At 37.1% G+C, this 22,380-nt stretch overlaps 1 protein-coding gene across 5 annotated transcripts in view; it reads left to right on the top strand.

Moving 5' to 3' along the window:
* USP6NL (USP6 N-terminal like) overlaps positions 1 to 22,380 on the top strand; it is a 154,155-nt gene that overhangs the window by 11,533 nt on the left and 120,242 nt on the right. For 4 of the 5 annotated variants that reach the window (XM_057731101.1, XM_057731098.1, XM_057731102.1 and 1 more), the window contains exons 2-3: positions 5,206 to 5,375; positions 7,504 to 7,590. In XM_057731101.1, the coding sequence (XP_057587084.1) occupies positions 7,587 to 7,590 (4 nt within the window). In that variant the 5' untranslated portion in view covers positions 5,206 to 5,375; positions 7,504 to 7,586. The remainder of the gene's footprint in view (positions 1 to 5,205; positions 5,376 to 7,503; positions 7,591 to 22,380) is intronic. The other variant, XM_057731100.1, reaches the window with a different exon arrangement.

Genomic DNA, 22,380 nt, shown 5'->3' with positions numbered 1-22,380 from the left:
ATAGGAAGATGTTTATACTGTCCCCTCCCTCAGCTTAAGTGGTAGAATGTTATCACTACCTTCTTGGATCACATCTCCCTACAATTTCTCCTCTGTCTTACTCCTGTCCCCAGAAACTCTGGGGTCCAGCATTCTCTTGCTTTTCTTTATAGTTACATTACATATGTACACGTATCTAAAAAACATTTTGTTAATTTCACATATTTTTGAACTTTATATAAATAATATCACTTTGTGTATTTATACATGTATGTATTTATGTGTGTGTATATATGTGTATGTTCACAAATATAGTCAGTAAAATTTTTTAGTAAAACTAAAACCCACAAATTTATTTTGCATTTAAAGTTAATGTCTTTGCCTTTTGTATTAGTCATCTCCTGCTGTAATAATGCTGTGTAACAAACCACTGCAAAATTTCAGTGATATACAGTGACAGACATTTATTTCTAGCTCACAGGTTTGGCAGTCTCGGCTGGGCGTGGCTGGGGTTGGCTGGCTCTGGCTAGAACCTGCGGGTTGGGTTCAGTTGTATACTAGGTATCTCCTTATGTTGGGACCAGCAGCGAGTGGGGTGCAGTGTCTGAGTGCAGGGGAACACAGACCACTCAGTGCTCTTAAAGCCTCCAGTTAGAACTGATGCAGTGTCAGTTCTGCTCACATTCCAGTGCATCATGTGGCCAGGCCCTCAAGTCCATGAGGTGGGGAGCGTCCTCCACTCCCAGGGAAACCATGGCAAGGGCAGCAAGTGGTGGAAGGCATATGAACAAGATAGTGTCTTCCACAGCTTCCTCCTGAAAAACTGTAAGAAATTGGGAATATTTCCATTCCTATCACCTTCCTTCTAGATTACCTGCTGTTTTTGTTCAGTATTTTAGGTTTGTTTTTATAACTTGTAGTTTAGAAATTATATTTGTTGCATTTACTCATTTTTGCAATTCTCTTTTCTCACCATTCTTTCCTGTATTTCAGACCTTTTTGGCATCATTTTCCATCTTTGTGAACTACAGTTTTGGAAGCATCCTTAATGAGGATCTGTTTACAGTGTATTTCCTCAGTTTGTGTCTGAAATTTTCTTTATTTTGCCCTTTTTCTTGAAAACATAGTTTAACAGAGTTGGGTATGTAATTATAACTTAACAGGTATTTTTCTCTTAGAACTTTGGAGATACTATTGTAGTGTCTTCTGGCTTCCATGGTGGCAGTTGATCAATCAGTTATCAAGTGTGATTGTTCCCTTGTAAGCAGTCTGCCTTTTGTTTCTGATTGGTTTTAAGAACTCTTTGTCATCGATGATTTGCAGTTTTATTGTGATGTCTCTAGGTGTTGATTTCCTTTTTTTTGAAAAAAATTATACCTCTTGGAATTTGCTGAACTTGAATCTGTACATTGCCATCTTTCATCAATTCAGGAAAATTCTCAGCTATTCTCATTTTACATATTGTCTCTCCCTCATTCTGTGTTCTCTTTCTAAAATTCCAGTTAGATATACATATTAGATCTTTTGTTCTATTTTTCATGTCTCAATCTTCCTTTATTTTTTTAATCTTTCTTGTTACATTCTAGCTATTTTCAGATCTATCATCTGTTGTTAATTCTCTCTCTAGCAGTATCTAGTTTGCTGAACTTGTCCATTGAGGTTTAATTTTAGTTATTTTTCATTTGATTCTTTAAAAAATCTGTTGCCTTTTTTTTTTGCTCATATTTTCCACTTCAGTTTGTATTTTGAAACATTATTAATGTACTTTCTTTTTTAAAAAGATTGTGATTAATCTGCTTATTTCTGTTGAATCTTGCTTATTATGCTTAGTTTTAAAATTTGAGCATGTTTTTGTTATATAACTGTGGAAATTCTTATGAGACCTGGTTTAAGAGTGCTTTCTTCCATAGAGGAATTGCAGTTGAGGACACTGTCAACCCAGGGCCACTTACTTTATAGGCATGAGATTTTCACAATGTACAGGTAGTATGGGTTTGAACTTGATAACCTGTGTGAAGGTTGGTTTTGGTAACAAATTTCCAGGGAATATTCCCCTTCCCCTCCCAAAACATCAGTAAACCTCGACACAGAGGGTAATTTTCCTCTAGTCTCCCTTTGGGGGTAGATTGTTTTTTTCACAGTTTATTCTTTTTTAATTGAAGATCTAGTTCTTCAGAGGCCAGGCTTTATGTGCTTATCTTTAGCCTAACTTCCCATACTATGTCATGTGAAGCTTTTGCTTTGCCCCGTGCGTGCGTGGCTGTTAACACTGAGAGCTCTTCAGCAGTATCCAATAGAATTTTCCGTGATCATGGAAATTATATATGTGCTAACACCATAGCCAGTAGTCACCTTTGAAATGTGGCTAGTGTGACTAAGGAACTGAATTTTAAATTTTAGCTGTTTTAAATTAATTTAAAATTGAAAAGCTCTGTGTGGCTAATGGCTCAGTACTGGACAGAATAGCTTGGTGATGGGGGTTGTCAGTGCCTCCAGGGCAGTTGCTGGCGTCACCACCTACCTACCACTCTCTAATTTGCTCCTGTTGACTTTTTCGGTCTCTGAGGACATCTCTTGGTTGCTTATGAGCTTTGCTATGCATTTGAAAGGAAAATTCTTATATTTTTATCAAGCATTTTTAGGTGTCATGTAGCAAGAGGGTTCACAAGCCATTTGGACACAAGAATTGGGGAAAGAAAACCCTTTCAGCTTTATTTTATTAGTTGGTGAAGTGCTTATCTGGAATGAAAAAAATTGTAAAGTTCATAGTAGAGTGGTGGGAATTCTTTAAGTAGAAACTGACCATGAAATTAAAAATTATGAGAAAGAATTAAATAATTACTTTGTCCTCCTTCTTGTTCTACAAAAATTTTAAGGCTGCTAAAAGATAAAAATAGAACTGTGGGTTAAGTTTTTAGTCTTGCACATTATCTTCAACTTCTTGGTGCCAGTGAGTATTTTATCTATAGAAGAGCACATAAATGAAAAAGTATATATGTACAATAAAACCTTGGTTTGTAAGCATAATTTGTTCTGGAAACATGCTTGTAATCCAAAGCACTTGTACGTATATCAAAGCGAATTTCCCCATAAGAAATAATGGAAACTCAGATGATTCGTTCCACAACCCAAAAATATTCGTATAAAAATGATTACAGTACTGTAATATAATAGAAAATAATAAAGAAAATACAAAATATAAAGAAAAATAAATTAACCTGTACTTACCTTTTAAAACCATCGTGGCTGGTGTGAGGGAGACGAGAGAGGAGGTTTATTGTGTAGGACCACTTTCACTATCACTAAGAATCACTGCTATCTATTGGCTCAATGAAATCTTTTTCTTTTCGCGCAACTTTAACAAGGAACCTATCCAATGACACTTGCTTTTGCCTCCTTTTGAGGATTTTGCGGAAATGTGACACCGCATTGTCGTTAAACAGATTCATTGCTCTCACTGCTACAGCCTCATTCGGGTGGTGCTTTTCTACAAAATTGTGCACTGTTTCCCACATTTTCCATATCTCCCTAATCGCATTTGAAGTGAGGGATTCCTCAGCCTTTTTCTCCTCCTCCTCTGCAGATGAGATCTCCTCCATAACCTCTTGCTGTTGCTCGCGTTGCAGGTCCATCAGTTCGTCCGTGGTCAGCTCCATTGGCTCAGTTGTGATCATGTGACGTTCGGCGTCGCGTACTACTCGTTGCAAGACATTGCTCCTTTATCAAGTTAAAATTTATTAGAAGTGTTTGCTCACCTTGCAGAATACTCGCAGAACAAGTTACTCGCAGTCCAAGGTTTTACTGTATTTAGAAGGAAAAATATTTTGAAAATGGATGGAAATAAACCAAAAGAGCTTGAGAAGGCATAGTGAGTGGTGATATTGGGGGGAATAGAAAAGGTTTTGGACATTCAATGCTAAAAGTATTTGCTTTGCTTTTGGATTTAACAGGAGCCTGTGTTAGTAATGTAGTTGTAGGGATTTTTAAAAAATCTAATTAATGAGTCCTAGCTATTTCTCAGGTAGACTCTTCTTTTTCCTTTATGGCCAAATATTTTAGAAACATCCAGTTGGTTTTTAATGTTTATTAATTAAAAAGCCTAAATTCTTTGTAATAGATTTGTTACTTTAGGATTTGCTTATTCTTTTGAAACCATAGGTACCTTTGATTCTTTTTTTAAATTCATATTTCTTATTGTAGTAAAATATACATAAGATTTACCATTTTAACCATTTAAAAGTATACAGTTCTGTGACATTGTGCAGTCACATTCATGTACAACCATCACCATTCATCTCCAGAACTTTTTTCATCTTCCCAAAATGAAACTCTTCACCCATTAAACACTGACTTCCCATTTTCCATTCCCCCAGCCTCTGGCAGCCACCATCCTACTTTCTGTCTGTGTGAATTTGACTTCTCTAGGTCCCTCATATAAGTGGAATCACAGAGCACTTGTTCTGACTTGCTTATTTCACTTAGCACAGTATCTTCAAGATTAAATTAGATTTTTAAAAATTATAATTTGTGATGAGATTAAAAATGGAGATCACATCAGCTTTTAGTGGAGATTGGGTTCTTTGTATATTTTCTTTGTAGGAGAAGTTATTGTACAATGAAATAAATTAATGTTAATTTGATCTCTAGAAGGAATATTATTGGAAACAATAGAATGTGACACTATGTTGTGGTTTATAATTCTATTAAATTTAAGTTTAAAAATAATTAAAATTGGGACTGTTGAGCTAGTTTTAGAATAGATGATCTTGTGTTATAAAAACCAGAAATCCTTTTAAATACTTTCATAGGTTTTAACTGACTAAAAGTGACGAGAATTATTATTAGCTCATGTTTAGTGCCTGCAGTAAAGTAAAGGATATGGTGGAGTTTCTTTCCTTTAACTGGACCCCGAGTTCCCTGTCAGAGTGGGTGATCCTTAGGTCTGCTGTAGCCTTACCATTTGTGCATATCAAGTGTTGTCACAGAAGTTGGAGGAGTCACTTGAAAGAACCCATAGTAGGTTAGCATGAGGCTAACTTCTCATGCTGAGAGTAAATAGCAGTGGCTCAAGCTCCTGCAAAGTGTGTTGAAAGGCCAGATTTTGCATAAATATCCCAGTAATGCCTTTTATGTGAAACTGGATTTGAGACAAAATACTCTTTCCTTCTTAAGTGGTGTGAAAAAAAAACAAGTAAGATTTTTCTTCTTTCATCCTTGTATCTCCAGGTGGTAGCATTTAGAGGAGGAGGAAGGGAATCTGAAAGTTTTATCATTTGTGCTGCTGAACTGCCTCATTGCTGAAAAGAATGGGTAGACCACCTACTTGTGGATGGACAGGCTGCATTTCAGAGCTGTGATTACCATAAAGGATCTTGAACCCAGGACTTCAGTTATAAGTAATTTAAAAATATGTTTTCTAAGAACTACTCTATGACATTAATTCCAGCTTATGCATTGTTGCATATTTGTCAAGTGCATCTATCGTTCAGATGGTAAGGTTATAAATCCAGCGTTTATAAGTTTTATTGTCATGGTTTTCTTCAGGTTACTATTTTTAGTGCTGAGAAAACTCCTAATGTCTGAGGAACTACAGCCCTTGAATAAGTGTTTATTTGGCAGTTTATAACTATGGGTAGGAGGGGTGCATGGCTTAGTACAAAGTACATTGATGTTGCCAGTTAGGAATTCTGTTTTTTATTTTATTTTTTAAATATTTATTTACTTATTTGGTTGCGCCTGGGTCTTAGTTGCAGCAGGCAGGCTCCTTAGTTGTGGCATGCGAACTCTTAGTTGTGGCACGCATGTGGGATCTAGTTCCCTGACCAGGGATCGAACCCAGGCCCCCCGCATTGGGAGCACGGAGTCTTATCCACTGCCACCAGGGAAGTCCCAGGAATTTCAAATTAAGATAAAAAACTTGATATAAACATAAGCAAAGAGAGAAGGCTCTGGACAGAGAGACTGGACCCCACAGGTGTGAGTGAGCTGTGCGTGAGCTCCTGGGTCCCCAGTAGCATAAATGTGAGCGTGTAGTCTCCTCTGTGTCACAGGGCAGCCTCCTCTGGCCACCTGTCAGCCTGCTCCACGGGTTAGCGTGTGTCACCTCCTAGTCTCCTGTGGTGGGAAACAAGTCTAATAGACTCAGTGAAGCGCCAGGAAGAACGTGTATTCATGGTGAGAACCTTTGATCACGTGGATTATATGTTGTTTTAGATTTTCCACACAGCTTCTCATTTTCTTTGGGATAATTGAGTTATCTGGAAATGGAAATCATTTAATAGTATCCACTGCAAGATGAAGAGGAGGGTGTGTGGGGTGGAAGCCAGGTGATTACTGCCAGCGCTGCAGTGATAGGCCCCTGCTAATTACAGCACGTGGACCCAGCTGGACATCCAGAATTTCCGTTCTGTAAATTTATACTTCTTTTGTATGTTACACAGTGTGAGTAAAGATGTTTTATAGTTAGGGCAAGCATTATCTCTTCAAAAAACGTTTCCCAAACTGTAACCTGTTTCAGAAGCAGAGGTCCTTAGTATTATGCTATTTTCTTAATTGATTTAGAAAGTATCACTGCTGCTTGTGATTGTGAGAAGCTGCTTATCAGTGTATGAAGGCAGCTACGCATGACTTAGCACAAGGGTAAATTTTGTATAGAAGCTGATATCTTATTTGTGGAATTTCATACATTAGGTTTGGGGAGGCATTTGTGCACCCCTGGTGTATTTAAATGCAGCATTGGTATTTATTTATGCCTCATTTTCTTTGATATATTATCAGGAGAGGAAGATTTATAATTAAATCTTGGCAAAGGGTTAAGTTTGTATTTATAATAATGCAGGGTAATACTTTATGATACACTCAACTGAAAAGAACCAAGTACAAAATTTTGTATGTAGTATTTATAAAGTACTGTATATTTTAAAAATATGTACAGAAAGCTCCTGGAAAGGAAATATGCCCCAAATGATTGGGTAGATGTAGTGGCATTGTGCTGGGAGAGAATTTTTTCTTTCTACTTTGCTGTTGTTTCCAATTTTTTAAAGGAATGAAACCATATTACTTTTATAAGGAGGAAAATGCCCATTATTAGGGAAAGTCTATAGCAATAACTTTGGTAGTCTTTATTTGATGGTGTATATAAATCATTTATGTGCAGTCAAAATACATTTAGCAGGTGTGATGTGCTTAATTTACCCAAAATGGAGTGCTTTCTTTCCATGACTTATTTATTTATGTGAGGGTGGGGGAGGGAACTGAAGACAAAGGGCACCTGTTAATAAGTTTCTGTGTGGTAACTATGTTATACATATTATTTGCTTTTGAGGTAACTTCTTAAAAAGGAAAATATGAACAGAATCGCAATATTCCAGAGATTGATTGGCAATTTTTTATAGTTAGATGGCATCAAGGGGTTCTTTTGGGAATAGAACATTTTTATAAGTAAATCATTTTTACTTCCTTTTAGAAAAGTGTAAATACTGACCTTTAGAAAATATGATTTCTTTCTCTTTGCTTTCTGACCAGGACATGTATTCCTCTGAGAAACGCTGGACAGCAGATTTGGGTGCAGTGCCTGATCGGGGCCACGTACAGAGTTGTCTTCAGTCATGGGTACGTGTCCTTGCTTCCGGGCTTCATTTTTCACATATTATTTGTATTGATTATATTTACCTTAATAGGAATAGTCGCCTTTCTCATCGATTTGAGTAATTAGGCAGTTGATAAGTGAGAATGAAGCAGCTGTTATTGTGAAATGTTTGAGTACTTGCTACTAAAAGTGATATTGCAAGCAGTGGTCTTTGGTTTTGGAGACTTTTCCATGGGTTACTTTTTTCGGTGGGGTACTTTGAATAAACAAGGATAGTTGTCAGATGAGTTCAAAAACGGATTAAGAAAGAAGCAGCTTTTGTTATTTCAGCTCCGTTCCTATGAAATTTTGTAAACCGTCCATCATAGAGTGCAGCGCTAGTGAAGATGGTAGTATGAGTTCAGGAACACTAAGAGAATTTTAATTTAAAAAATGCTTACTTTGTTGGAATTTTTACTAAATTTTGTTCTACTTTGTAATCTTAGTGGTCTGGTAGCGTCACTGTTACAGATGGCAAGTTCTTTGAGGACAAATACAGGGTGTCTTTCACTTTTGAATCTTGGTGTCTAACACAGCTGCCCCCCAAACTCAAGAGCCCTGTGAGCGTGAAGGCAGAAGGAGGGATGGCTTCTAGGCAACCAGTCATAAGTATCGGAACCATGGGTGATTTTTTATTTATAAATTATGATAGTTATGCTGCATTTGCAAGATTTTTAATTGGTTCTTTTATATACCCACTAGTTCATTGCTCATTTCTGCTTGTTTGTATTTAAAAAATTTGTTTCTTGTTATTTCTTTATCTCTTTGAGGATCTTTTACATGCTTATTTTAAAGTCTTTTTCAGATCATTTGATGACTTGTTTTGTTTTGTCTGCAGTGAATTTATGTTGTGGTTGTTGATATTGTTGGTGTTTTCATCATGTTCTGTGATTCTGCAGGCATGTTCTGATGGGAGTTTTCTTTTTCTTTTTCCTCTCTCTCTCTATCTCTCTCTGTGTGATTTCTGCTGCTAGCCTAGCAGATTTGCCACTGTCTCTGCCTGGCTTTGGAGTTCCCAGATCAGAATCAGGTCTTGTGTTAGGGGACCAGAGCCCCTGCCCCATGGTGACGTTGGGGATATCACAGATTATTCGGTCACCGAGTCAGCTGGCATTAGGTCAGCTGCTTCCTAAGCTGTAGCCTCAGTGCAGTTAGCAGAAGTCTTTTTCAGTCTAGTTTCTTATCAAGAAGAGTGCTAGCCCAGTCCCAGGTTTTGAACAAAGAGCCTGGCTGCTGGCCCTGGTTCACATGGAGCCTGTGTTACCCCATACGATCACCCCATAGCTAATCCTCGAGGATCACTGCCGCTGTCTTTCCCTGCTTTGGGGCCCAGAGCCCCGCAGACCTCCCGGCTTCAGCTCAGCTCACACTTTGTGTTCCTGTGAGATTTCCGATCCTTGGAGATGTTTAACATGTTTGGGGGCATAGATATGTCCTTTTGGTCATTTGTCTTTATATTTTATCTGTAATTTCTCTGTGTTTGTTGTGAAGAAAGGGCACTGCAAAGCATGAACAATGCCACTGGGAGTTTAACCACTGAGATTACAGTGAAGTCCTAAATCCTGACTTCACGTTTAAGATAAAAAACAAAAAAAAATCAGCTTCTGCTTAGTTCCCTGGTTCCTAGAGTTCCTCCCCATTGTCTGTGACCACTTCATTCGCTAGGTGACCCGTGGTGCTGCTTCTCCCGAGCTTACTGCATCCGTCACTCTGGTAGCTCTCGTCTTCCAGCGCAATCAGCCGCCTGTTCACTCTGATCTTTCATGTAATCTGTAAACTCCTTGAGGGCAAAGGCTGATTCCTGGTGCAAAGCGCTGTTCCTGGCACTCAGTAGATGCTCGGTAAATAGTGCATGGATTTGAGTGTTATTATTCTTAGGTGAAGTTTGAGCTGCTCTCGTGAAAAGAGTGTGTGTGTGTGTTGATAGGGTAAAGTGTTCCAAGTAGGGGCGCACCGTGAGAAAGGCATGAAGGTCTGACCATACAAGGATGTTACTGAGTGGTTGAACTTTCTGGAACATAGAGCTGGGGAAGAGATTGGGCGAGATAAAGCTGGAAGAGATGAAATCGGGTCTGGTTGTGTACATTTCCGGTTGTGTACATTGGACTTTAATACTGCAGGGCTTAGGAGCTATTGAGGGACTTCAGTCAGGGGAAAAACTTAAGGTTTTATTCTGGAAAAGTTACTCTGACAAAGAGGCATTTTTGTTAAATGGAAATCTAAAGAATGGGTGATAGGTAGCACTTGCCTTTTCCAGTTCTGTTCATAGTTTTCACCTCTTCCCTTGCTCCTTTGGAAGTAAACTTTGAGTTTATTTTTCTTTGAGTTTCTCTTTCTTGCCAACTTGAGTTTTTCTAGTGATAGAAATCATTCTCGAGTGGACAACTGGAACCACGGGTAGGGAGTGTTGTGGTCTGTGCTGTGCTGCAGCTTCCAGGGGCTCATAAGTGTTCATAAAGGTGGGAGAGAATGGAGTGTGTCAGAGTCTGTTTTCGAAAAAAATATCAGAGAGGCGTGGTATAGGTTAAAAAATAGGAAGACACCATAGAATTTCCAAACCTAGATTTGGGTGAGATTGATGGGTAACTAAAATTTTTTTGAGTTATTTCTCTAGAGGTGACAAGAAAGGTTGGATATTTGTATGTCTGGGTGGGTTTAGCTCTGCAGGATTCCCTAAGCCTTCCCATGTCGTGAACCACATAGGACATGGTGGTAGTTGTACAGCACGTGAGATAAACCGATGGAGATGTTTGGGGCTTGGAGACAACTGGCTCTGACACGTAAGGCCAGGCTGAGGGATCAATTTCTCTGCATATCCTGACACACGAATTGGGATGCCCCAACTGTAAGACCTAGAGAATTTGTTAAATGCTTTGAGATGTTTTTCAGCTTTTAGTCTAGATTTTTATACATTCTGTCAAGTTCTGAATATATGTCTTGTGGAATATATGTTATATTGATGCTGCTATGATGTGCATTTCATTGTGAATTGTTAACTTTATTACAATCTACAAAAAGCCTTTTGATTTTTCAGTACTTAAATTGGTCTTAATTTTCTATATTTGCATATTTAGCAGTATTTAGCATTTATCAGATTTTTTAAAGATTTTGTATTATCATGGTGCCAAAGATGAAATAAAGTTGTTAAATTTGAAGTCTGGCTTTAATTTAAAATGGATTTTTTTAGATCTTTGATAGAGATTATAACAGCAAGAGTACTTTCTGTAAAAAGCAGTGCTTAATTTCTAGATGATTATTTTGACGGAATATGTTAAAAAAAAAAAAGCCAAAAAAAGCACCAAAACCCAAAAGTGATAGTTTAGATTACAACTTATTTTTCTTTTCCCCAGTTTTAAGTTAAAAAAATAAAGCTTATCTAATGTATTCAAAAATTTAAATCTTTACTTCTGTATTTATTCCACTTTCTTTGGAAAAGTTTTGCTAATGTTTCCTAAGAGAGTCTTTTTGGATGTTGACTGGGCAGTGCAGGAGTGAATCTATTGTGTTGGAGTGTTTGATCCTGCCCTTTGCCCTAAATGGTGGAGTGATTTTTTTGAGGTCATTTCTGGATATGAAATATTTCTCTTTTAACCGAGGAAAAAGTAATGGCAGCAAATAATTTGGAATGTAGCGTATTTGTGGCTTTCTAATAAGAGTAGGAGTAGATACCATCATTCATTGGAGCGGCAGACTAAGAGATGATGCTGAAGGGAAGAACACATTAACGTTTGTTAGAGCAGATAATGTTGCAGATAATTGAGGAGATGACCAGATCCCTGAGTGGTGGCATAAGTATTCTTCTGAATCTTATTAAATAGGAAGATCATGCAACAAGTAAGGTAAGACTTTCCCTAAGTTTTGGCTACACCTTCTCTCTATAACAACAGCCTATCTATATCCTCTTTTATGGAATAGCTGGGTACCTTAGAAGTTGGGCAGAAGTTAAAGAAAAGAAAATTTAAGTTGAATTGCATTTTAAATACTGACGTGTCTACATTTAATGAAATCTTGAGAGAAATCTCCTTGAAAAGGATGTTAATTTCAGAAAACAGGGCTTGAGTTGTACAATTTTTTTCTCGAATCCATTTTAATAGAACTGATGTACTGGTTTGAAAAATTTCATGAAAATCTCTGAAAATGAATTTCTATATGAAAATATTATAGGTATGACTTATAGTATTTCTCATTTATCAAAAGACATAATGGAAAATACAACTTAGTAAGTGATGTTTGTTATGTGGTCTGTAACTAATAAATCTGCATATAATTAGTATCCAGTTTGTTTTTTTAAATAGTGTCTGGACAGCTGTATATGACTTTCTGCATTAAGTTCAATAGGCATTTTCTATTAAGGGGGTTTGAGCCTGTCAGTGTATATGATGAATGTCATTGTATAGTTGTCTTCTCATTTCCCAGATGTGTGAAACTGATATTAAAAATTTTCTAGCCTCGTTCTTTCTCCCTCAAAACTGATCTAAAATGGTGTTTTGGTGTTACATTTTTTTTCTTTCTTAGAGATAGACAAGTGATTATGAAATAATTTTTTCTAGCCTCTCTTTAAAGGCTTGGGCTGAAAGGATCAAAAATAGAGCGAGAACATCTCCCCAGTTTCACTTACCCCAGTCTCCCATTCCCACTTCAAGCACTGAGCCATAGTTGGTTGTTTTTTTTGTTTTTTGTTTTTTGTTTATTAATTAATTTATTTTTGACTGTGTTGGGTCTTCATTGCTGCACATGGGCTTTCTCTAGTGGGGCGAGCGGGGGCTACTTACTCTTCATTGCGGTGCGTGGGCTTCTTATTGGAGTGGCTTCTCTTGTTGCGGAGCACAGGCTCTAGGTGTGCAGGCTTCAGTAGTTGTGGCACTTGGGCTCAGTAGTTGTGACTCACGGGAATAGTGGCTCCACAGCATGTGGGAACTTCTTGGACCAGGGATTGAACCCGTGATTGGCAGGAGGATTCTTTTTTTTGTTTGTTTTTTTTTTTGGGGGGTTACACCAGGTTCAATCATCTGTTTTTATACACATATCCCCGTATTCGCTCCCTTCCTTGACTCCCCCCCCCCCGAGTCCCCCCACCCTCCCTGCCCCAGTCCTCTAAGGCATCTTCAATCCTCGAGTTGGTCTCCCTTTGTTATACAACAACTTCCCACTGACTATTTTACAGATGGTAGTATATATATGTCTGTGCTACTCTCTCGCTTCTTCTCAGTTTCCCCTTCACCCCCCGCCCCCTCTCATACCTCGAGTTCTCCAGTCCATTCTCTGTATCTGCATCCTTATTCTTGTCACTGAGTTCATCAGTACCATTTTTAGATTCCGTATATGTGAGTTAGCATACAATATTTGGCCTTCTCTTTCTGACTTACTTCACTCTGTATGACAGATTGTAGTTCTATCCACCTCATTACATATAGCTCCACCTCATCCCTTTTTATAGCTGAGTAATATTCCATTGTGTATATATGCCACATCTTCTGTATCCATTCATTTGTTGATGGGCATTTAGGTTGCTTCCATGTCCTGGCTATTGTAAATAATGCTGCAATAAACATTATGGTACAAGTTTCTTTTGGGATTATAGTTTTCTTTGGGTATATGCCCAGGAGTGGGATGACTGGATCATATGGTAGTTCTATTTGTAGTTTTTGAAGGAACCTCCAAATTGTTTTCCATAGTGGCTGTACCAACTTACAGTCCCACCAACAGTGCAGGAGAGTTCCCTTTTCTCCACACCCTCTCCAACATTTGTTGTTTCCAGACTTTGTGATGATGGCCATTCTGATTGGTGTGAGGTGATACCTCATTGTGGCTTTGACTTGCATTTCTCTGATGATGAGTGATGTTGAGCATCTTTTCATGTGTTTGTTGGCCATCTGTATTGGCAGGAGGATTCTTAACCACTGCGCCACCAGGGAAGTCCTAGCTAGTTTTTTAAAAAAGGAAATGTTGTGTATGTTTGTATCACGATTTTGGTCCAGAAGTTAGGAGGCCAAATGGAAGTGAAAACTTCTTTTATGAGCTATCTCTTACTCAGGCTCAAAGATGGTGGCCGTTGCATAGGCAGGTGATTGTAGGGTGCTATTTTCCCTTTAAATTCAGAAGCTGACTTCTGCTGGTATTACCCAGGTACCCCTGGAGTTGCAGCAGTTTTCTTTCTGCTTACAGATTTGGAGCCTTCAGGTGTTAAGCTTTAAACAATGGAATGTAAAAAGATGATGGACAGACACTAATGTACACTCATATACATCTTATATTAAATTGTGGGCCATTTGGCATTGCATTGTCTTTTTAAAAGTACAGTTGCCTGTTTCAGATTTTAGAAGAACGAAATAGAAATGAAATTTATTGTATGCATTGATAACAGCTTGACACTATAAAGTACTGTGTTTGATCTCCTCACTGGTTAACCTTGTTATGTTCTAATAAATGCAAAAGTAAGGCGAAATATGTTTGCTTGACTATAACTCAAAAGAAATTTGAAAAGCAAAAATGTATTAAGTTTTTATGTAAACTTAGGATAGTTGGTCTTTTGTATTTTCCTTAGGTAATAACTTTCTGCTGTTTCCTTCAGTGATCTGTAGATAGAGACAGTGGGAAGTGTTATGTATCAGGAAAGGAGGAACTAGGTATTACCAGTGTCGGAAAAACACTGCACACTCGTTGACCCATGACAGTTATGGCACACCGAAATTTGAATTGGATTTTCCAACCTGCTTGAATTTACTGTTTTAACTGCAATAATACAAGATTATATGCCAAATGATTGATTCAGACTATTAGAATATGATCGCCAAGATGTATTTCATTGGCATGCTTTATTATCAGAAATGGTAGAAGTAGCCTAGAAGCTGTGTGAAAGGGGCTTTCCTTACTGCTAACTAAAGAGAAAGCTTCTCTGTACTAGCAGAGTCTCTTCTTTTGGGTTAGGAAATGTGCTTCTCTGTTGCCCTTGAGGATGCACATGACCTTGGTCCAGATTACCACACATGGAGGCAACAGGGCCATTGTGATTAAAAAAAAATTGTGATTTAAAAAATAATCAGCTTTAGACCTTTCATGGAACTTGGTACCTATAGGTACCTATAGGTAAATGTACCTATATGTATGGGAAACTTTGCCCAGGACAGGAGAAAAACCCCGCCCCAACTTTTTAGGTACCCAAACTGACTTTATTAAAAGGAACTTGGATCTCAGATGATTCCTCAGTACATGTAACTCTGCATTTAGGAAAGCTACTTAAAAATGTTGCCTTGTGTAATAAAAGTGGAGTCGTTACTCTCTTTTTCCCCTAAAATGTGATGTAAAAATTGTTAGCCATCAGAGGTTTTAGTCTAACCTAAAAGATACGCTTTTCTAGCTCAGCGCTGAGCTACATTCTGACGGACAATAACACTTCTAGGTCTGCAGAGTTTTTCTTCTTAGGTTATTTTTTTCTGTTTAGTGTGTATCTGTTCTCAGCAGGTGAAATTCTACCTCTGATATCGTGAAATTCTATCCCTCCTTCCCACCCAGTCCAACTTTATTTTTTCCATGGGATCAATTCTTTATTATATTTTTAAATATCTGAATGTGTATTTGAAAAATACATGTTATTTATTTTGGAACCATTTGAGAATAGGTTGCATATATCATACTCCATTTTGTACTTCTGTGTGTAGCCCTAAGAGTAAGGAGATTCTCTTAGGTGACCACAGTAAAACTACTAAATAGATAATTTATGTTTATCTGGTCTGCAGTCCTTATTTCATTGTTGACAGTTTCCCCAATAATGTCCTTTATGGCCATTCTGTCCCTCCAGTGTAGGGTCCGGCTGAGTGCCATTTCACTCTTTAGTCTCCTCCAATCTGGAAGGCTCCTCAGATGGTCTTTATGTCACATGAGGTGGTGATTTAGAAGAATGCAGAGCGTCCCTTAGGTTAGGACCGTCTGAGGCTCCTCTCCTGCGATCTGTGACTAGTTTGGGGGCATTCCTTCAGGAAGCCTGTCTGGAAGGACAGGAGGACCACGTGGTGATCTCTCCATTTCCTTCCCATTTGGTTCTTTCACAGAAAAATTTCCCAAGAAATGGGGTTCAAATCTCTTACATAAGAACAGGATTTATTGTTCTGCTTTACTAGTTTCTGTTTTGCTTTTATTACAAAGACTTGAGAAAAATGGTAATGAAATATTTTATGAAACGTGAGATGACCTTGAAAGGAGACAACGTTTGGCTTTTATCAAGAGAAATTCCTTTCTGTATGATTCCTGCTTTAAATTATGAAAATCTCAAGATGCTCTTGAGCAAGTACTATGAAGGTATAAAGTATAGCACTGTTGAATTTAGTTTTTTTAAAACAACAAACCAGCTGCACCTCTTCATATATAAATTGAATTTGCTTCACTAAAGATTAGACCTTCCCATAACCTGGTGCTTCTTTGTCTGTCCTAATAAATTTTCTTTTGCTAAAAATAGAATAAATGAATGTATTAAGACTCTGATTCTCATTAGGTTTTAGAGATTTGTGGGTTACATTAAATTTAATGTGAAATGTCAGGATACTTACCATCTATAGTTATAATGCTTAAAAGTTTAATAATTGAAAGGTATATTGAAAGCTAGAAAATTGATGGAATATTGCAAAGTATGAGATTCAAAACTTATTTTTAGGCAACATTGGGACAGGTGATGCTATAAATTAACTTCTTAAAATGCTTTAGGAGTCATGGTGTTTGAGTATGATTTTAAAGCAAATTTTAAGGAAGAAAATATATGATTTAGAATAAATAATAACAGTGTTTTTATTTTAGTACTAGCAGATATATAGTGAGCCCCTCCTTGTGCACTGCTGCTGTGTTGGTCTTTGGAGATATAGACAGGGACGAGACCAGCATGGCCCTTGGACTCATGGAGCACAGAACTAGTTGGGAAGATGGATACTGCAGCCCCGTTAATGCAAAAAGGGAAATGTCATTGTCTACAGGGCCAGGGAACCTCCCCCTGGGAGGACAGGGCGACCACCCTTTGGAAATCATATACCAGCTGAGGCTGGGTAAGTGAAGAGGAAGGAGGAGAGGGTTCTAAACAGGAGGAACAACACTCGTGAAGATCTGGAATTGAGAGGTTGGGATTAAGATTAAGAAATTAAGGAAAATTTAGCACTGGTAGAAGTAGGTGGTTGGAGGGGATTAAGTTGGTAACTTTAGATAAACACCCTACTGTTGCCTGCATCTTATACTTTATTTTTACCTAATCTCAACTAATCCATTTTCTTCATCTTCTCTGATCTCCTTTTGTTGTTGTTGTTGTTGTTTTAAAGGATAGCCATAACATTAAAATAAATGCATTTGAGAATGGGAGGAAAAGTCATTGGTAACCCCAGTCATTTGCTTTTTTGCATATGGCCCTCTGGTATTGTCCAGATAGTATATATTTTGATATAATTGGTTTCATAGTGTATATGCAATTTTATACTTGGATTTCTCACATTGAATTGTGTTTAGACAGTTATCATATTTACATAATTGTTTTTTAATAATTAGAATTCATAATTATATTCTTTAAAGGTAATAATGCATGGTAACTTAACTATTTCTCTATTTTTTTTGTTACTTAGGATGGTTCATTTTTTAAAAAATGTTTGCAAAATGAGTATCATTGGTAAACCTTTTTCTTGAAAAAAAAACTAATTAATTGCTTAGACTAGATTAGTAGTATTGAAATGTTTTTGCCTGTATCTTCCTTTCTTCAAAGACTACATCAGTTTATAGTGACTCTGGTAATTGGTGTACAAGGGTTTCAACCCTGACTAGCTTAGTAGGCTCAAAATGACGTTGTAAAGTTGCTTTCATTTCCATATTTGATTTTTAGGCAGGATAACTTTAAAGAAAAAACTGTGGTAAAATATCCATAATTTGCCAAAGCGGTTACACTTTTAAGTATACAGTTCAGTAGCATTAAGTATATTCACATTGTTGTACAACCAATCTTCAGAATTCTTTTTATCTTGAAAAGCTGAAACTCAGTCCTCATTAAACAGCTTCATATTCCCCTCCCCCATCCTTTGGCAGCCAGAATTCTACTTTCTATCTCTATGAGTATGACTACACTGGGTACCTCATGTAAGGGGGAGCATATAGTATTTGTTTTTCTGTGACTGGCTTATTTCATTTAGCATAATGTCCTCTAAGTTCATCTGTGTTGTAGGAAATTATCAGAATTTCCTTACTTTTTAAGGCCGAATGATATTCCACTGTATGGATTACATTCTGTTGATCCCTTCATCTGTCGATGGACACTTGGTTTGCTTCCACCTTTTGGCGGTTGTGAATAACGCTGCTGTGAACCTAGGCGTACACATACCCCTTTGAGATCCTGCTTTCTGTTCTTTTGAGCCTACACCCAGAAATGGACTTGCTGGATCATGTGGAATTCTGTGTTTAATGTTTTGAGGAACTGCTGTACTGTTTTTCATAGTGGCCACACCATTTTGCATTGTACCAGAGTTCCAGTTTCTCCACATCCATGCCAGCGCTTGTTCTTTTTTCTTTTTTTAATAAATTATTTTTATTTATTTATTTTTGTTATTTATTTGGCTGCGTTGGGTCTTCATTGATACACATGGGCTTTCTCTAGTTCCGGTGAGCAGGGGATACTGTTTGTTGTTGGTGTGCGGGCTTCGCATTGTGGTGGCTTCTCTTATTGAGGAGCATAGGCTCTAGGCGCACTGGCTTCAGTAGTTGTAGCACATGGGCTTAGTTGCTCTGCGGCATGTGGGATCTTCCTGGACCAGGGATCGAACCCGTGACCCCTGCATTGGCAGGAGGATTCTTCACCACTGCACCACCAGGGAAGTCCCAACACTTGTTATTTTCTATTTTTGGATAGCAGCTGTCCTAATGGCTGTTGAGGTGGTATATCATTGTCAGGATTCCTTTTTTCATGTGCTCACTATTTACATTTTCTGTTGCATAATATCCTTCTAAAATATTCTTTTCTTTCAAAACGCTTATTGAAAAACCACAGACTTTTAACCTTGTATGATGCTTTTGTCTCTCCAAAAATATATTATGAAACAATATAGTTTTTATATGTTTATTAGAATATGGGTCATCTTGTGATGGTCAGAGGAGAGAATGCAGAGGAGAGAGTATACAGAAAAGGCAGAGGCAGAAAAAGGTTTCAGAAAGGGAGGAAGAGCAGAGAATGATAGGTGCCACGGATCAGTTTGCTTAATGTATTGTTCTGTCAAGGACTCTGCTGCTGGTCTTCCTTTCCTGTTGTGGTTAATGTTTTATGGTGATTACGGATTTTACTTTGAGGAAACTCTGGAAAGATCTTTTTGAATGTTGAAGGGACTGCTTTGTTTATGTACACAAGCACTTTTGTGAACTCTATAGAAATACCTATGTCTTTATATTTGTGTATGTATGTATCCACACAGGAATATTTGATTTTAAATGTGATGTTATAATAAGTTATGATTTATTCCAAATTGAGTAATGATTTATTTTAAGGGATAAACATATATTTAAATGATTTTTAATGTTTTTTAATGGTAATGAATTTTTTAAAACTAATAATGTTATTTCATAGCTTTGTTAGAATCTGGAGTAGGTCAGATTGGCTGGATACTGTGTTTTCTTTGAATTCTTGATTTTGAAAATAGTCATATTTAAATTTCCTTATTATGACTAGGAAGTCTCTTTTCCTTCCATATCTGTGCATTCATCTGTATGTAGCTTGGAAAAATCAAAAGAGAGGTCGTTTCTGCACAAAGAAAAGCTTACTTTAAAAATTTGAAATGTGGTAATTCAGAAATTGGAGTATGTACTGTGTATGGCCTTTAATTCACACTGTTTTTCCACTTAAGGGCATGTGCTCCAGTTATCCAGGGCTTACTCCCGGTAGTCCTCTCAGTTGCAATTCCGTAATGAATTGTGTAATGATGTGTTTAATGTCAGTTTCTGTTGGAAGAGTGGAAGGGGGTTGATCACCCCTGTCATGACCAGCAACTGGCATTGTACCTACTAGGTGCCTGCTAGGCGTTGTGCATACATACTAGGTGTTTAATACGTTTTGTGTGGATGAACAAGATGTTATTGCCTTTAACATGCACTTATGGTATACAGTCAGTATATTAAGAATTTGTGAAGATGTATTGGGATAATATGTTTGTATTTCCCTTGTTTGTAAAGCATATTTTGTACATATTTATGACAGTTTCTACTGAGCTACAGGGTTGAGAAGTTTCTTGGTTGCTTTTTATAAATAAAATGAATTGCCCTTTGGTAAAATATTTTTAAAAACTGGTTTTGAAAGAATCAGTTGCTAACTTAATTGAACCAATTGCTAGCTTAAAAGAACCAATTGCTAACTTAATTACATTAATACAGACACTTTGTTCATAAACAGTTACTAATATACTTGGAGGTTATGTAAAAGAAGGATCATGGTGTCATCCCTTAACACATATTCTGTGGCTCTTTCCACATCCTGCAATTGCAAGACATTTACCTTCATCCCTCCTTTGTTTTGTTTTACTTTTCTCCTATGGAAAAATCTGTGAAGATAGTCGATGAGCTTTTGACAGTGTTAGTTTTTAAATACCCAGTATGAATTATTAGGAACACTATTTGAACAGAAAATAAGTGTAGATTTTAATATAGAAAAATGTACAATTTTTATTTTTTATAAACAATATACTGTATGTTGTATTTTATATTGATGAGTTTGTAGAGATTGATTTTCAGAATTTGAGAACAAAGTGATTATATCTCACCCTTAAAGTAGAATGACAAAGAACTGAAGTATATTAACTGGTTTATTAACCCAAGAGGAGACCAGTCGGAAGTGGGTTTATAGCTTAATATTCAATGGTGTTTTTCTATCTACAGGGCGACTGACATCTTGAATATTTACAGATTATTTTTGTCACAAGAAGTGTGGCCTCTCACATTTTTTCTTTTCATTTATCTACATGTTCTGAAAAAAGAATGACAAATAGTTTAATTCTGAAATATATTTCCAGGAAAACCAAAGAAGTTTTCTGAAAATTGGGTAGAAAAAAATCTGATTCATTGCCAAGAATGAAAAGATGCTGCGTTGTTATTCATTTGATCAAAAAATTTTGTGGACAGAGCACAGTGCAAATATCCTGGCCTGTGTTTATTTTATGAAAAAGATGATGAAATATTCAGAAGTGTGAAAACACATATCAATTCCAAAAGAGTATGCATATGATTATCTCACTTTTGGAAAATCAGCAAGCAAAAAGTACGTGAAAGTTGTTAGTAGTGCTTATCTCTGTATAGTGGGCCTGAAGGAGATTTTTATTTTCTTTTGGCTTAGTTTTGGATAATTTCTTTCTGCAGTGAACATGCATTCTTTTTGTAATGAGAAAAGCTATTAAAGATGTAAATTGAAAAAAAGAAGCAAGCAGAGACCTTGTTAAATTAGTTTCTAGTTCTTTCGGATTCTAAGGAGTTGGTTTGAAGTATCTATAACACATTGTTATGAATAGTCGTATAATTCTGCTTTAGAATATATGGATTCTCTTGTACGTCTTTTCACTTAGGACCAAAAAAGATGCTTCAGTGAACTTGTTCATGGTTTTATTAAATGAGTGAGAGAAAGAATACAAATGATCAAATTCAATCTTGTTCGTCCGTCCTTCCGTCCGTCCTTCCGTCCGTCCTTCCGTCCTTCCTTCCTTCCTTCCTTCCTTCCTTCCTTCCTTCCTTCCTTCCTTCCTTCCTTTGTGGTTAGGAGGAATGGTGGGAAAAGATTTCTTTCCTCTGCCAAGCTGTTTTTTCTTTATATCGTTTGTCATACAGTTCCTCTTTTTGGTCACTTTCATCTGAAAGAAGTTGATTTTTGCCTTGTATTTTCCTTTGGAGAAAGGAAAATGGCACAAGTTGAAATGTCTGAATAGGCGTAGAGAGTGCTGTATTTCCAGCCTGCTGCATGTCTCTATTTGTCCTTGTGTCTTTCTTGTTCTCTCACGGGTTTGCTCCCTTGTGTCTGCTCTGGGACTTCTGGATTTGGAAGTGATGGGAAGGAAAAGTAAATCAGCGGTTTTGGGGCTTAGCCAAAAGTTAGTGGTTTTGGGGGTGGCCATGTATAACAAAAATACAAATGTAGGGAATAAGATTGAGGTAAGAATTTTTCTGTTAAAAAAAGAAGTAGCTCACAACTGTTTGCAGGCAGCCCGTTGCAAGGGCAACTGTAATACACCTCGTCCTCCAGGCCACGTGGATCTCTCATGTATGTAAGCAATTAGGATTTTTCTTTTGAGTATGCTCTTTCTTGTTAAACTCTATACTCTTTGGATTTATTTTTGTACTAAAGTCTGAAGAGTGGGGTGTAGATTATATATTAAATATAATTTCCTTCATAATTTTTTATAAAGACTGTTATTTTCAGAACAGTTTTAGGTTTACAGAAAAATTGAGTGGTAAGTACCAAGAGTTCCCTTATACCCCTGTTGTTAACATCGTACACCAGTGTGCTACAGTTATGGCAATTGGTGGGTCATTATTGAAGCATTATTGTTAACTGAAGTCCATAGTTTACATTAGGGTTCACTCTTTGAGTCATATGTTCTATGAGTTTTGACAAATGTATAATGACATATAGCTGTCATTACATACAGTACAGAGTAGTTTCAATGCCCTAAAAATCCACACATTCATTCTTCTCTCTTTCTTCCCAAATTCCTGGCAACTGCTGATCATTTTATTGTCTCCATAGTTTTGCCTTTTCCAAAATGTCATATGGTTGGAATCATATACTGTGT

Source organism: Hippopotamus amphibius, chromosome 4 (genome assembly GCF_030028045.1).
Source record: "Hippopotamus amphibius kiboko isolate mHipAmp2 chromosome 4, mHipAmp2.hap2, whole genome shotgun sequence".
NCBI lineage: Eukaryota > Metazoa > Chordata > Mammalia > Artiodactyla > Hippopotamidae > Hippopotamus > Hippopotamus amphibius.
This window is presented reverse-complemented; position numbering and strand designations above follow the sequence as displayed.